Source organism: Bombus impatiens, unplaced genomic scaffold (genome assembly GCF_000188095.3).
Source record: "Bombus impatiens unplaced genomic scaffold, BIMP_2.2 scf_0478, whole genome shotgun sequence".
Lineage (NCBI taxonomy): Eukaryota > Metazoa > Arthropoda > Insecta > Hymenoptera > Apidae > Bombus > Bombus impatiens.
The window spans coordinates 1,775,645-1,791,718 of NT_176897.1; the positions used below are offsets into that span (position 1 = coordinate 1,775,645).

At 41.6% G+C, this 16,074-nt stretch overlaps 1 protein-coding gene across 13 annotated transcripts in view; it reads right to left on the reverse strand.

Moving 5' to 3' along the window:
* Positions 1-16,074, reverse strand: part of LOC100743674 (probable Ras GTPase-activating protein) — a 261,958-nt gene that overhangs the window by 162,909 nt on the left and 82,975 nt on the right. For 7 of the 13 annotated variants that reach the window (XM_024368772.2, XM_024368773.2, XM_024368774.2 and 4 more), the window contains exon 2: positions 13,505-13,931. The exons of 4 other annotated variants lie outside the window; for them this stretch is intronic. In XM_024368772.2, coding sequence (XP_024224540.1) covers positions 13,505-13,739 — 235 coding nt within the window. In that variant the 5' untranslated portion in view covers positions 13,740-13,931. Of the gene's footprint in view, positions 1-13,504; positions 13,932-16,074 lie in introns of those variants that run through there. 2 more of the 13 variants (XM_033321617.1, XM_033321619.1) reach the window with 1 other exon arrangement.

Genomic DNA, 16,074 nt, shown 5'->3' on the forward strand with positions numbered 1-16,074 from the left:
CGCTGAAGACGCGAATCCAACCGGAGACTCGTCGTCTCAACTTTCAAGGATTATCCTTAGGCTAGGTGCACGCCAACGATACAGTGTGAAATACGTTGGAAATTTCTATTCAGAGGCCAAGTTCGATTACAAAGGAAAAGTTTCCGTCTACCTTGTAAATTTACTCTCAGAGTGAAAGCTCTTTCTCGTAGTTTCAGCTCGTAGTTCGTACGCGCGTGTTAGCGAATTATATTCCATGTTTAACCTCATTACTCGAAACGTGTTTGGATTGCGTTACGCAACTAGACGGCCGTCACGTGGAACGATCAAGGGTTCGAATACGCGCGAGGGCCAGGAGGCGATCGTCGTCATCTGGAAGCCGTGCCCATGGCAGACCTCTAAATGAATTACCTAATTTCGAAATCATCCTGTCCCTAAGGAGCTGTCGCGTCGCCCAGTGACTATTTTATTTCTATCGGGTACCTGGAATTTTCGCGAAATATTCATTACAAACAAAAGTTACAAGTGTCCTGGAAGAATCGAAGATAAAGAAATGTCGTGAGAGGTTAACGAGCCGACTAATTCACCATCACGCGAATCCTGGTCATACGCCTACGCTTATATATTATACCGAACAGATCGCTTTGCCGATAAAGCTGCTAATCCAGCAGATTCATAGAGAAACTACAGCTGCGATATTCGCTTCTCACGCTCGTTAGCGAAGCAACGAAAACGATCGACGATCGGAAAACATATAACTTTGCGATATAACTTCTTTGGCATGGAAGATTGTGTAACGCGAGTGGAAAAATTCAAAATTAATTCCAAACCATCGAAATTCAACGTAAATATCAAAGTGTTACGTATTTGTACGTACGTCCAGATCGATTCCCAAAAAGAACGAAGCACAACTTAACCCTGAGAAATTTCAAATCGAAGAAACTATTTTTAGAGGAGCATACACGTATGAAAAGAAAACGCTTCGGAAACCGATCGAATCGCCCCGAGAAATTTTTGCGCCGTGGTAGCTTTGGAAGAAAAACAGCGTTGAGTGAAAACAGGCAACGCGTGCTCAACGCTAATCCGGTCGCAAAAGAGTAACACAAAGTGCCCTGTGAATCGAAGTGAATCGTGAACGCGCTCATCGTCTCGGGCTGAGGGCTGAACAAATATCGATTCGACGTTCCAGACGCGGCAAAACTGTTTCTTCCTGCGGAGTGCTCGCACACGAACTGCGGATTACAACCGCAGCCGCGCGTGGCTGCTGCTTCGAACGCAGCTTTTCCGAGCCATTTGGAAGCACAATTTTTTTACGATCCGTGCTTTCTTCCTTCCATTTCTTTCTGAGATTTCGATTGGAATACGCGATCGATGCAACTGAATCACACACTGAGAAAATGAACGACAGTCGCAAATGCATATTTCACGTTTATATTCTTCGCGCGATTTTTACCAACAATCTTCGCAAAACTTTGACTATCAACTGCCAAGGAATCGCTGCTCGACGCGAAACGCAAGAGTCACCTTTCTCCCATTGAAATATCAGAAATAATCCAGACCAACTGATCTACCAACCTCTACGTATATGTATATATATTCTATTATAATTCACCGTTCTCCACGGGGAGTTCTGTATCTACGGAAAATAACGCAAAAATATTCATAGAGTCTACCTTGCACCAAACACCCTATTTTCAAACACAGATAAATATGGTTCCACGGTAGAAAACCTGCTTCCAGATTGCTTATCATTGTACGGAAAAGCCACGCTAGATTACGAACCGTTGTCATTTTTATACGTCCAGACCAGGTTGTTCTTTTCTCCGGCCACCGCGCCGCGCTATCCCGTCCTGTCTCAAACATCCTGGGGATTTTTGCTTCCTCAACCAGCTATTACGATATTCACATCCCCGCGTAACTACGTGATCTCATCCTATCATCCAGATCTATATATATCGCAAGCGAAAGGTTTCCCGTACTTGTTCACCTTTTTTCCTTCCATCTCTCCCCCCCCTTTTCTCTCTCTCTCTCTCTCTCTCTATGTCTCCTTTTCCGCCAAGATTCCTTATTCCTCGGCGTGTATTTTTCAAGTATTAAAATTCTAAACCGTGTACTTTTTCGCCAAGACCCTCAAAGAGGTCGATCGACGAACGCATAAATGAGATTCCCAGCGGGTCTCATTCTCGCTTTTTTCTTTCTTCTAGCGCAGCGTCTTTGTATCAGCGCGATGCGACGCAACGGTTATCCATTCCACGCAGCTCGAACGTGAAAAAGCGTACAAGTCGCATCCATATGGATGGCACGGCAACGAATCCTCGAATACGAGAGGCAGACAGTGTATGATGCTCGGTGATAGCGGAAAAGTCGAAGCCGTCGTAAGGTCGTGTTCGAACGATTACGATGACGAATGCAGCGGCGTAAGGGCTTTTGGATGCCTGGCCAAACGCCAGGGAACCTCTTTGCACAAGTTCGTCGGTAATATTCGTCTGGAATCCTTAATCCGGCTAAACGTCCCTTTTAATCATCGACTTGGCGAAAGATCGGCCGAAACACGTAACAGCGTGAACATTTCGAATCGAAGATGACGAACGTCGAGATATTCTGGAACGAGCGAAATGTTAAACGAGCGAACGATCGGCGAGAGAAGTAAGTTGTTGGTGTAAAATAAAAGTTTCCGCGATATTATCCGATAACCACCGAATCGATCCACGAATAGGCTACCTCAAAGTTACGTTGCTCTGATCGAACTAGCCGAGTTTTCCATGTGACGCAGGTGTTGCACCAGTGTAGGCATCGTGTAACGATGTACAATATGGTGTAATGTGGGCTCGTGGTAGTCGTAAAGACATCAAGATATTTCTCCGCGGACTTTACGTACAAGGGACCGCAACGCGAAATATTATACAGTTCTGTATCGGTAAACGGTAATAGCGTCGGGATACCAACTCCAGACCAGACTGTGCACCGCTCTTGCATACGAAAGTTATTGCCTTAAATCGACGCGCTATTTTCGTTCTAACCGGTACTTGTTTTTTATATTTCGGAAAAACGAGCTCAAAGGCTATATTATAAGAGAATTTTTGGTAACGCACGACTGAAATTCGTTATCCATAGTATCCGTTCCGACGTAAAAATCTAGAATTTTAATTTAGAGTTTGTTAGAATGTCATTTAGTTATTTGCACATGGAAATATTCAAGTTCCGTGTAATATACGATGCAAAAATTACAGTTTATTCAGAATATTTAACAGCGAAGTTGAAATTGAATTTGCTCCAATTAAAGAAGAATAAAATTTTTGAAATATCTAAAACGTTCCTGAGAAGAACGGAAGCGCGCGATTGTTGCTAGGGAAATATTCTATAGAACTGCTCCGAAATATCGTACAATACGTCACGTACATTCCGACTACGCGTACGTCTTTCCTTTCGCAGTATCCGACTCTTTCATCGCATTTTTATCGTCGCACATAACCCATGCACGTATTACGCGATATTCCTGCGGGACTTTTAGACCGCTCGCAATAAATTCCAATTTCACCGCCTTTTATCCCTATCTACCTAAACCTGATATATTCGCATTTTCGAAGCTTTTCTTACATGGAAAGCCGCTATTTCGGAAAATTATATAGTTTCAGATATATCGCTAGCAATTTTTCATCGACAAATCAGCCATTTTAGTTTACCTAATATCACAGATTCACAGATTTTACGACTCGTCATGCTATCACCGCCCGTTTCCCTGTTACACATATATCGTATTTCTCATATGCACGATTCGGTAAACTCGCTCGTACCATGTTGGCGTCGCCTCCAGAGCTACGGGAAAGAGGATCAAGTAGACGAGAGTAGGACGAGTGAGATGAGGCGGACAGGTAAGAGGTCCTCGTGCTTCTTCGTTCTCGAGACCGTGTTCGTGTCGAAAACGCGAAACGGAGTAACCATGGAGAGCAGTCTCGCGCGTGTTTCTTCCCAACATCGAGATTGCTTCGTACGATCCTCGTTAGAAACTCGCTGGACCTGGCTAGTTCGTTACCGACCGATCTTATCTGTGGCGAGCCGTTCTTTCACGAGGCTCTTTGGCCCGGCTTTCTTCGCCGTGGACCGCTTCTCTTTTTCCCATGTATCAACGCTTAACGCGGTCCATCCGTTAATTAATAATCAGAAGCGCGTAGTATCAACGTGTCGATAAATCCTTTGACAGTAGTATGGAGGCGAGAAAATTCAATGTCGCGTAACTAAAAGACGAGCGAATGGTTATGTCGGTACATGTCCACCATCCATCGTTATTCATAGTTATGTATATTCTAAACTTTATCGTGACGCCCAGGAATCCCATAAATAAATAAATATTTTCGCAGAATGCAATTTCAGATTTCACGCGTCATCCGATCACGAAAAATATAATTTTATTTTATAGAAATTCATCGATTCGTCGATAAATTTGTCTTTTAACTAGAATCTTCCTAGCTCGGCCAGTTAAAATCCTTTCTAATCTTGAAACTTCTAAGCAACGCTTCGTACTTCTTCGACATAGTCGCAAAGTAAATTACAACGAGTACACTTATAATTTCGTCTAGAGAGATCCCCGGCTGTCGACACTAGTCAAAACATAGCTACGAATGCTAAAAATAGATTCTTAAACTCCTTAGATAGAATAATTCTAGGTTAATCGTATGTTTAAGAGGCAACGACTGCTCCATACAACGAAGTTCCAGAGAAAATCGCGTGACTAGTTAATAAAAAGTGGCGTGACAGGACATCATACGCCGTATTTAACGACGTTCGATTCAAGGGGACGACATATGGTACAAAACAGTAGCGTTATAGGTGGAAAACGTTAAAAGCTGGTGCGCAATTTAAACAGATTGGATATGTATAATTAATCGGTAGTCGGCAGAGCATGGAAATAACAGGACGTAGAAAAGACAACTGTCAACGTTCCAGGTGAAACCATAGCGAAATGAGTTATCGATACAACTTCCACTGAAAGCTGCGGTTAGAGAAACGAGCTGAACGCTGGTAATTTTGCTTTCACAAAAAACAAATTTCTAGTTAATTCCTTCTAATTACCCTGAATAACGAACGACGGTATAATTTCAGCATTGTATCGCACGACGTAGTAATTCTATGTTTTCTCTAATGTTTCTGGTCTTGACAGTTTTGGTCGTCTGTTTTTAATTCCTAGAACAGTGGTGCTGGTAGTAGTAGCGGTAGTAGTAGTTTTATCGAACACAGAGCTACGTAAACAACAGTTGATTAAGCTAAAAAGGTAAAACCGAATTAATCGAAATAATGTTTCGTTGCTGCTTCAGGTTTTAGGGCCAATCAAAGTTTTCAAGTAAAGACAAATAAATGATAAATACCTATCAAGAAAAGCGTAAAAAATTATCGAAAATCCTATACCTGTCGATATACAATTTTTTGTCGTTGTCGCATTAACGTTTCATTCGTTCGAAACGGAAACGAATTGAAGGGAAAAAATGTTATCGCTTTTTAATTAAGCATTAATTAATTTTTAATTAAGCATTGCAGGTAGCAGTGCGATAGGTAGATCGTTCGAATAATTACTTTTATTATGCGAATATTTTGCATTTCCTCGCTGCCAAATACGTAAACTGTAACTTTTGATGTTAAATATCTGATGAAACATCTCGTTATTAAAGTAATTTAAATTTCTATTTGAGAAATTCACTTTTCTATTTCAGCGATTATGCGTCATTCCCATAATCAAATTCTACTTCATGGTTCGTTACTATGAAACATAAACTATGCAGCGGCACTCATGAGCGCGGCATTATCCCAAGAGAAAATTCCACTTCTACTTTTCTACGTCACAAACCAACGTGTAATTGTTACTTTCAGTGTTTAGTCGGTAGTTTTCTGTGTCGCAAATCAACACGCATTTATCCCGCATTCTCTATCGCCGTCGACGTACAACGCTTCGTTGCTATTACATATGTGCCGTGTATCGATGATTTTCAAAATTTGAAGAGATGTAAATTTAAATAGTATTTAAATAACAAATAGTTTGCTTGAATACTATTTGTCTCTTCTTCTAAATGACCAACAGGAAAGAAATTCTTCGTATCACATACTCTCGCTCTCCTTACATCAACGATAAACACAACTTACGGCGAAGATAAATTAGAGTGAAAGGAAAGAAGGCACTAACGTTCCAGACTTTGAGAGCATTTGGTTAATCAAGTGCGACGCAACGATATAGTCACACGCACAAATGGAAATGACAAAAAGGGGAAAAAAGGAACGCCGTATCGACTGGAGAAAAAATAATCGAGTCCAAGGCTTAAATAATCGCGATGGAATTCAATTAGGTCACAAGGCTGTCTGTCGGTTCTTTTCGCTATTAGCGAGCAAGGCAGAGAATATCGGACTTTCGTGAATACTCCAATTTCTCGGAGTCTACAAATTAACGAGGATTACAACTGCAGCTTTATCCAACAGATTAATCGCGACGAATTCCTTTCGGCGTTCGCTCGCGATAACTCGTCAGAGAAAACCGCGACTCTTTCAATTATCGAACAAGTTTCCCGAGAGAGATACATACTGCTACTCTTCGCTTAACTCGTCCCACTGAGCTCGATCTAACCTGACGTCATAAACTTTCCACGAGACGCGTTTCTGATGCTGATACTTCTTAAGGGCGTAAACAAGTTAACTCGAGTATATATCGATTTTTCAGGATTAACAATCTTGAAGAGACATTCCGTTGACTTGTTGCTTATGACAGAATTTGTTTCTGACAGAATCCTGATCGATAGAGCGAGTGGATTACAAGGAGTATATAATACGTAGATAGGGCGAATATATTCCGCGCCAAGTCACGATACAAAGAACGAAGAGGAAGGTAAGGGTCGTAGCACGACCGAGAAAGAAAGCTATTTCCGAGTAACGATCGATCCGAGAATGTTAGGGAATAGTAAACCGCATTTAGAATTTTAGAACCTTTGTTTCTTTCCCACTCAACGGTCGAAGACGTGCTATGAATTCGAGATTTCCGAAGGGCAATTTCCAGATATATGTAACGGTACGAGTTGCCGAAGTTTGTGACCCGAAGGAACACGGCGACCCTTCCAAAAGATCGGATACCTTGCGTCAGTCCAGGTATCGGCCCACCTCCACCCAGTGAATGGACGCAAGGAGCACGTAGCAGAACGGTAGCGACACTCGGGATGACGTTGATCGGAAAATTAAGAAAATTGAGAATTTGACGCTACAGCTGTAACGCTAAAATCGATCACGCTTAACAGATAACAGGCGTACTTAAGCGAATCGAGTTAAATCGGTTCGGTTTTATTCAATTTTGCCGCTTCCAATTGTATCTGGTTTTCAATCGTCCCTCCTATCGCGTTAAACCGTGGTGTCATAGGAAATCGCGTACAGTTCGCGATATCAACAAGATCGGCTTTACAAGCCCTCCTCGACTCGGCATTCTTTTTTGGCCGGCCCATTCGCGAACAAGCCGAATGTACGAAGGATCGAAAGCTCTTCGGGGTTTTGAAATTACAAGATTAACACGTTTTACAGGAAGAGATGAAACGTAAAAGGCGATACACATAAAAGGACAGGATTTCCTTGAACCGAGCTGCACGCCTCTTGTTTGCCATAGCGTGATGCAAACTGATCGCGAAATAGGTTGCACGAGGATAATTGCATGCAGGAAGAAGGAACAGTCGCTAACACGTTGTTAATTATATTCATGCAACGACATTACGCAGTAACGATCGCGCGTTCGAAGGATAAAAAACAGGGATGCGCTAGAAAATAATTTATGAACGGTTATGCTGTCAATTACGCTTGCCAATCGTAACAGATAGTCCTAAGAACCAGTATGCGACTCGTGTTTTACTGCCGATTTGGTAGATGGAGAAACGGTCAAAATATACCCGCCATAAACGGGACGTTAAGCCCCGAACAATTTCCTGCTTTTAATGGACCCGCCATCGGCGAGTGCTGTTCATTTCGAATAATTAATTCTTGGCGTGACTTCGTTTCGCTAGATTCATCCTTCCGAACCTCTCTTCGGATTACGCGAACAGCTCTCTTGAGATTTCTACATATTCGGATCCGCGTGTGCGCGAGACATATCACGAATTTTAGCATTTTCGCAATGAATACGTTGTTTAGAGGTGGTCGCACATCGACGACGGATAAATTACGAATAATTAAAATCTGTTAAAGCAGCAATTGAATTTTTCCATTCTACTCGTTCTTCAACATTCTGCCATTTCACAAATTCTTTTCACAAAATTGTACAACAAGTGGGATATAAGTTTGCACGATGAATACGTAATTCTACGGAAAATGGAATATCAAAAATTCAAATTATCTGCCAACAGAAAATGGAACAAGCTTTTGAAAATAGAGGAAACATTTAAGTTTATAAGCTGTCGATAAATCAGAATAAATTACGATAAAAGCGATGTTACGTCGTGGGCTTTTGGACGTGATTATACGCGGTGCAAACGGACTAACGATCCCATTAAATAAATAATTAAATAATCAAAGGAAGAAATTAAACCGAATGATATTGGCCTGCGCGAAACGCAAATTGTATCGCTGCAGCTGACACTTCCATTAGAAAAGCATGCGTTCCCGTTGCACTTGCAACTGCAACGACAATCCGCGACACTCGGGCTCATACTCGAAACGAGAGCAACGCGCTATAATCGAATCAGGATTTTCCGCTTATCGGATCCGCTGTTTCATCCAGTAAGTAATTTTACGAGGATGTCGATTTGTCTTTCTTGATGTACGTTACATCGCGAGAAAATACAAATAACTTCGATATTGAAACGTGTCATTTTGTGAATATCGCGATATGCTTAGAAAAGAATTTATAATTATCGCAACAGTTATACGTATATTTACATATTTATATGCCGTGGAAAACGAGAATACTGTTGCTCGGTTTTTATTTTTTTTTTTTTATTTTTACTAGCTAATTACGTTGTTATTATTATTGGTATTATTCGTGCCACCTTCCAACGATCGTACATATACATATTGAAGATACAAATAGTAAAGTTTTATTCCACGCAGGTACTGCACAATTACGACCGAGTGCTAATTGTTTCCGCGCACGATCATACTCGAAAAACGATAGATTTTATCTTCGCTGCGCACATACATCCGCGACGTATACAACGCATTTAAATATATCTATTATCCTAACGAGTATAAGTAACTTGCAAACTCTCTTTTTTAGCATTCTGTACTTAGGCGGAGAAATCGTTTATATGAAAAGCGAGGAACCTAATTTTACCTAGAAAGCTAGAAGTCGAACTTTTAAATAAAATTTAATCGACGTTGAAACGAGAGCGAAATCCTGCGCTTTATCTAACGATAAATTATTCTGGTGTTACAGTTTAATTCTTGGCAGCTACTCCATCGTTTTTAGCTCTTTACTCTTTACTCTTTGACACTGACTGACTCATCCACTCGCTCTTTCATTGTACCGCACTCTTACAATTATCACACGCATACCACATATCGCATCACGCTCGTACCATATATCTTCGTATATCTGAAACCACACGTACGTGCACGTGTACCTGTACATATCTAAATGTACGTTCCACTTGAAATTGATCATCAACTTCAACAGGTATACAATCTCTTTTGCGTTATCCGAAGCATTTGTTATTTCGGTGCAATGGCAGAGAGGATCGGTCATCGACGCTCGATATACGCAAGTTCGTTCACCTCTTTCGGTGGAAAATAACTACGATAAAAATATACGAACCTTTCGCAAATGTAACGATCACGAGTACTTGTCCTGTAGTTTCTATCGACCAACAGATACGAGAAATGGACAAGAAAATCTAAGATCGAATTAGAGCTCGTGGAAAATTCTTGGGAAAGTTGTTAAATCCAAGAATTTGGGTCAGTTCGATTTATTTCAAGCATTGGTAGATCACGGATAACGTGATATCGGATATCTGCCACCGCGAAGAAGAGCAACGCGAACGTCGTCGCTATTTCTCCGATCTGAAAATACAGACTCGAACAGAGTAGTTAAATAAGACACACGACTTTGCGATAATGTTCGTTCGTGTTGGTGAAACGCTACTCGGTTTACGTGGCGTTCGAACTGGTTTCCGATCTATGTACGTAATATCGTCGGCATAATTCAAAGTTTGCAAGTCACAAGACTGTCTTAGAGATGTCATACGTTCGATACGTCATGCGGAAAGTAGATATTATATAAGTTATCGTAAAGGAAGCGTTCTAATTTCACATCTAAAGTTCGTGTCAACTATAGATCGATCGTATACGTTACATCCATTATTATATTACATTACATTCTTGTTTTACGGACACGTAGTTCTCGTACGATCTTAGAACGTGGTGTAATAAGTCGGCATAGATTTATTTTTCTTTAGAAGATAATCGCGATTTCGTCTATTATACCGAAAACTTTTCGCTTATTTAAAGACGTTTGCAATTTTTAGGGTTTCGGTCAGCACTGAATAATTAATATATATTGGTATCGTTTCAATGCTACGAAACTATAGCAAACAACTCTATTAAAAGTAGAACAAATCGTGGGAACTAACATAAAAATATTTCACGGTTCGTAACTGAAACTGCGATTGCGTTCTATCCTATCCAAGTCCACCCAAGTTCGAGTTTAAAATCGCGTTTACTAATTATTCTGGAGACAATCAACGACGGTCGGTTCGGATCGGTTCTTTCCATTTGCGAAGACAAATCGCAATCGCTCAACGGTGACGCTATAATTATCGCACTAACGTTTTTAATTACCCGCACGAACGAGCTCGACATCGACCTTTTCGTTCGGTGCGAAGCTAGACTTATAACGAGAGCAACGCTTTCTGTCACGTTGCAAACGAAGTTTCCGAATATCGTGATACGAGCTCGGTTAATAGAGTTCGACGAATCGATCGTCTATTCTATCCCTCCATGATTTATCTTTCCAATTTTGTCCTCTCCACGAACATGCAAAACAATAACTTTTCGACGATAACTGTATGAAATAAGAGTAAAATACGAAAGTGAATTTGAACATCTGACGATACGTACGTTATAATTAGAAGTCGTCGTTTCGAACACGTAATAAAAAGGCACGCGTATTTGTGCTTACGGAGCTACTTGCAATAAAATGTTTCACGAACGTTATATAAAAACTCGTAATAACGATAATAATGCTAACAGATTAACTTAGAAGATAAACGTGTCTAAGGTAGACCATTAAGAAAATTTCACATAACGCGGTAAAATTAGAAAAGTAAATAAAGGGGAACTTTGCTGATTTCTATCTACTATCGCTACGACGGAATAATAAATCGATCGAATTTTGAACTCGGTGACAATTTTATAAATCATTATATCGAAGCCTTTGATCGAAAACCACTCGGCTGTCATTAACGATTGACGATAACCACGCATTGCATTATAAAAGCAAAATAAATTGTACAATTTTATCGCTAACGAACGATCGATCGATTAAAGAAACGTAAGAATTATTACAATCCATAAGAGACTTCCCGTCTTGACTGTCCACTGCGACCGTTGTCACATATATAGTATTACGAACTCTTTCGCGAGCAAGGAAATATCAAGAAAGTATCAATCTCTTCCTGTTTCTAATCGTCGTCGTCAAACGTAAACAGAGGTTTTCCCATTGATCAGATTCTACGAAGAAGCGAAGGCTTTAAATAAAACGCGATCGCTAGAATCGAACGACTGGATTACCCGGCACGGTCACTACCCCTACGTACTACATACTCGTTCTCGACTCATGAAGCCTGCGTTACACTCTTGATACCTGGAGCAGCCGGCAAAGCACGTATACAGAGACGCGTAGAGAAGAAAATTCTCCGCGTGCAACTGCGTAATGAAAGGAGAAAGGAGGACGGATCGTGGTAGAAAGGACGCGACTTATTTACCTACATCGATTTATTGCGATCGAAGAGATTATATCTGCGGGCAGCGTTCCCGCCGGTGCTACATGTTACATCCACGCTGAATCACGATTTAATTGGTCCCCACCGAGAATCGATCACCCGAACCGTTCATTCCCGATCCTGGTTCTTACGATCCTCGCGAGTGTTCGTTTTTCTTCGCGGTCGTGCCGGTATGCGGTAGAGCCAAGTGATACGAAAATACGAATAACGCGCAAATTACGGTTGGCTAATGCGAGAGAATTATCTCGTCGGTACGAAAGAGCAACCGGTAACTAAGCATCCGTGTTCGTTTAATCGACGACATTTTCCTCCATTTTTATCCTTTCGAAGCTACGTTTTGGCCCAACTACCTCCTATGTACAATTCTACACAGTACTACGTAACTTCTATAATAAAAAAAAACGTCGAATCAACTCCAAAACGATAAAACGCTGTATCAACAATCTACACCAGAAGTCATCTCACTAACGACTTCATCGAAACAAAACTCGTGATATTCTAAACGCGCCGCAACACCAAACACAACCCGTTTCAGCATCCTGCACGCATCCAACGTACACACAGATGCAAACGTTTCGCAACGCAAATATCCCCCTTGCTAGCGTGGTTCAATCTCGTCAGATCCGAGCCACATTCTCGTTACATAACCCGAAAAAATTCCGAGATCTCTTCTGTATCCGTAGTATCCCATCTTCCAGATGCGTTTGACTCCCTACGCAGACTGCGAGGCACCCACGCAGCCGCGCGTTCACCATACACGTGCCACTCTCTTCTTCGGATTTTCATTTAACGCGGCAGATTAATTCGCGCTGGTAAATCACGCTCGAGGAATATTCGTGTGCGAGTGGCTCGGTATCGTAGCCGGCATTGTATGTTAATGGCAACGGTTGGCCCGCGGACCAGAAATAATAGCGCAAGTGCATCGAACGCGCACATATATACGATAATGTACATATATTTAGTTTTGCAGGTGAGGTCGCGACCAACACTGCCTTCTCGTTTTCTAGCTGGGAGATATCGTGTTATACCTGTAACGAGTACCGAGTAATAGTCGTTCGGGAGTTCCGTCGCTGGCAATACCCACGTCGAACAGCGTATTCGCAAATCAATTTCGAGCTATCGTTTCTGGTTGCTTTCGAAGGATAATTCGCCGGCCACGCTGCTCGAACGACAACATTTTCTCTACGTACGGAGATATTCGACAAGCGTAAGAATCATTCGTCTAACAAAAAAAGGAAGGAGAAAAAGGAAAAGTTTAACTTACCGATCAAGTGCTTTTCACGGGGTAAGATCAACGTTTCTCCAAAAAGTTCTACTCGTCGAATATTCTCGACTCGTTAAAACCAATTTTCTCCCAAAAGAAACTTTTCGCTAATCTTATCTACGTTTCAAACACTTTGGACGGGGGACAATGCATTTTCTTGCAAAGAACCGCATTCGTCCGATTCGTCCGACGCGTGAAAATCAATCTTTAATTAAAACGAGTTTAAATGTTCGTAGTCAGCGTGATCGTCGGTTGTTCGCGCGAAAGAGGCTTCAACGCGAAACGAGGCGCGTTGAAAAATACCAGAGCTTACCACAGTAATGGACCAGGATATGAAGAGTGCCTGCGTGTATCCGGGAATCGCACCAGGAACTGGTGTCGACCTGGGGCTCGAACAGAGAGAGATCGAGACCCTCCATGTCGCTTTCGCCGCAGGAATCGCTCAGAGGCTCCAAATTACCGGAGTTTGCCACCTCGTCCTCGTTCGTGATGTCTTCCGGAAGGTTCTCGCCGCCTCCGCCACGGCAACGCGTCGGTGTCAACGCCATTTCTCCACGATTCTTGCCGAAAGCGTTGACGGACGCGCGTTCAAGCGCTTCCTTTATGCGCTACTTGATCGTAGGTAGCTCTGCGAGTCGACCGTGAGATTCGAGAGATACTTTGGATACCTCAGTGAGCGATTTGATTCATCATTGGTTGCAGCACAGCGTGCCGTTGCGCGGCTGCTTTCGAGTCAGAAACTGAAAGCACATGGTCACGGCACGGACTCGTGAGATACGCGATTTAAACGCGTCGAAAGTAAATCGAGGCATATCGAAATTCCATTTGCACGGCATAGTTACTGCCGGAACGCTTTCGATCACAGACCTGCTTTACCGTTCGCGTAAATTAATTTTACCGTCGCCGTGAATTGCTGTCTCGATAACAGCGCGGTAGCCTTTAACAATCGTCATTTTTATTTCTCCCTTTTCCTTTTTTCTTTTTTTTTCTTTTTTAATCACCGTATCGATCGAAGAGTTTCGAGAGAAGGAGGTCGTACAAGAGTATAATCGAAACGTCTGTGACGTAAAATTTACAAAGTGGAGTTAGGTCGTTCGATTGTTTCTCAGGGAAAGGGTGGACGAAACGATCTCTCGACGAAACGGCGGATAAAATGATGCTGAAGAACGGCGCAATAACAAAAGTTTTTGAAAATAGCGGTGTTTTCAAAGAAGTATAGAAAGACAGACAAAGTGGATCAAAGTTACGTCCGTGACACAGGAGAGAACCAAGTGCACTCGCGATGCCACAGCTCTGAAAGTGGAGCTCTCGTGTCTGAAAAGCAAAGACCCTCTTTAATTAAGCGAGCTTGTAATTAATTGCCTGTTCTTGGTCCATCCCCCGCGCGACATGTCAACGAGAGTTATGACCTATCCAACAACACCGAGTAAGCACTCTTGTCGGCTGGACGAGCCAAAGCAGCTCCGAGCGTTTTGCTTTCTTTAGCTCGAGAACAAAATTGACGAGAACAGATTCGAGCAAAGCGACCAAAACGTAAAATACGACACGAGCGAACGGAATAAATTAAAACGATCGGTAATAGCTACATTTACAGAAAACGGCGATCTCGTTTTCAAATAACAACGACCATTTCCTTCCAAGAATTCGCTCGATAAACCGAAGTAATTTACAAAGAAAAGCATAATATTCCGTGCATAACGTTTCGTTAACGATTCTTCTAATCGTGTTTCATTACATTATACGAATAATCGTACACCTCTTTTCGGTGTTTTAACATTAGGAATCTCCTTCTTCGATATTTTTGATTCAAAAAAAGGTTTTTTATACGAGTTGTTAAACTATCGTTAATTTCGATATCTATTAAATTCGAATTTAATTAAAATCGAAAGCTTATCGATCTGTTTCATCTTCATAACGCGAAAATTCGCTTTTCACCGGACCCCGCAAAGTAACGTAACGCGAGCTGCCAAGAAGACATTAATTACTCGATGTTCGTGGACGGGATATATCGCGACAGCAACGTGGCATGCTCTTACGTCGATAAATTGTTTACACATATTTACATGGTCCGCTTCCTGTGCCAGCCGAGCCCGCCACTACGGATGCAAAAGCGAAAAAACCAGTTTCAATGAAAAAGGATAACGGTGTGCGAGGAACTCGCATACCAAAGCAGCTTCGCACGATGAAAATCTATTACCATACACACGGCTGTTGGCTCCCGCAACCGTTGCGTTGAAAGAACATTTAAAATTTCCAATTGGAAATTTTCAATGAGACGTGATTTTCTTTCTCGAAAGATTCTCCCGTCGAGAAATTTAACCGACCAAATCTTTCCTGCGCGTTTTACACGCTACGTTGGATAGAACGCGTGAACTAGTTTCGATAGTGTCTCGAACGTTTAAAATTGTTTTTACAATAGCGATAAGGTTTACTCGTTATGGAGAAAATGCAATCACACGCATCGATACGGTACTTTGGTCGCTAACAACTATCTGTTTTCGTACGAGGTGGATGTACGAGGCACGGAAACGAATTTCGTCGTTCGCTTGAAAGCTACAACGGTATAGAGTATATATATACACTATACACTATACAGTATACAGTATACAGTATACAGTATACCATAAAAGAAGGTGCAGGAAAGTTCGTTTTTCTCTTGTCTTTTTTCTTGTTGTTAATTAATTAGTATTTTTAACTTTCTATCTTTTTTAAATAGTTTTTTTTTGCGTAACCGATAAGTAAAAACTACGTAATATTCTTGCGAAAAGGAAATCTCCGCTCGAGAACGCGTAATTGAATGAAAGAAATATTGCCAACTAAACACAAAACGATCAACATCTGTCGTACCGATATCTATCGACGCTACGAAATTAGATGGATGAG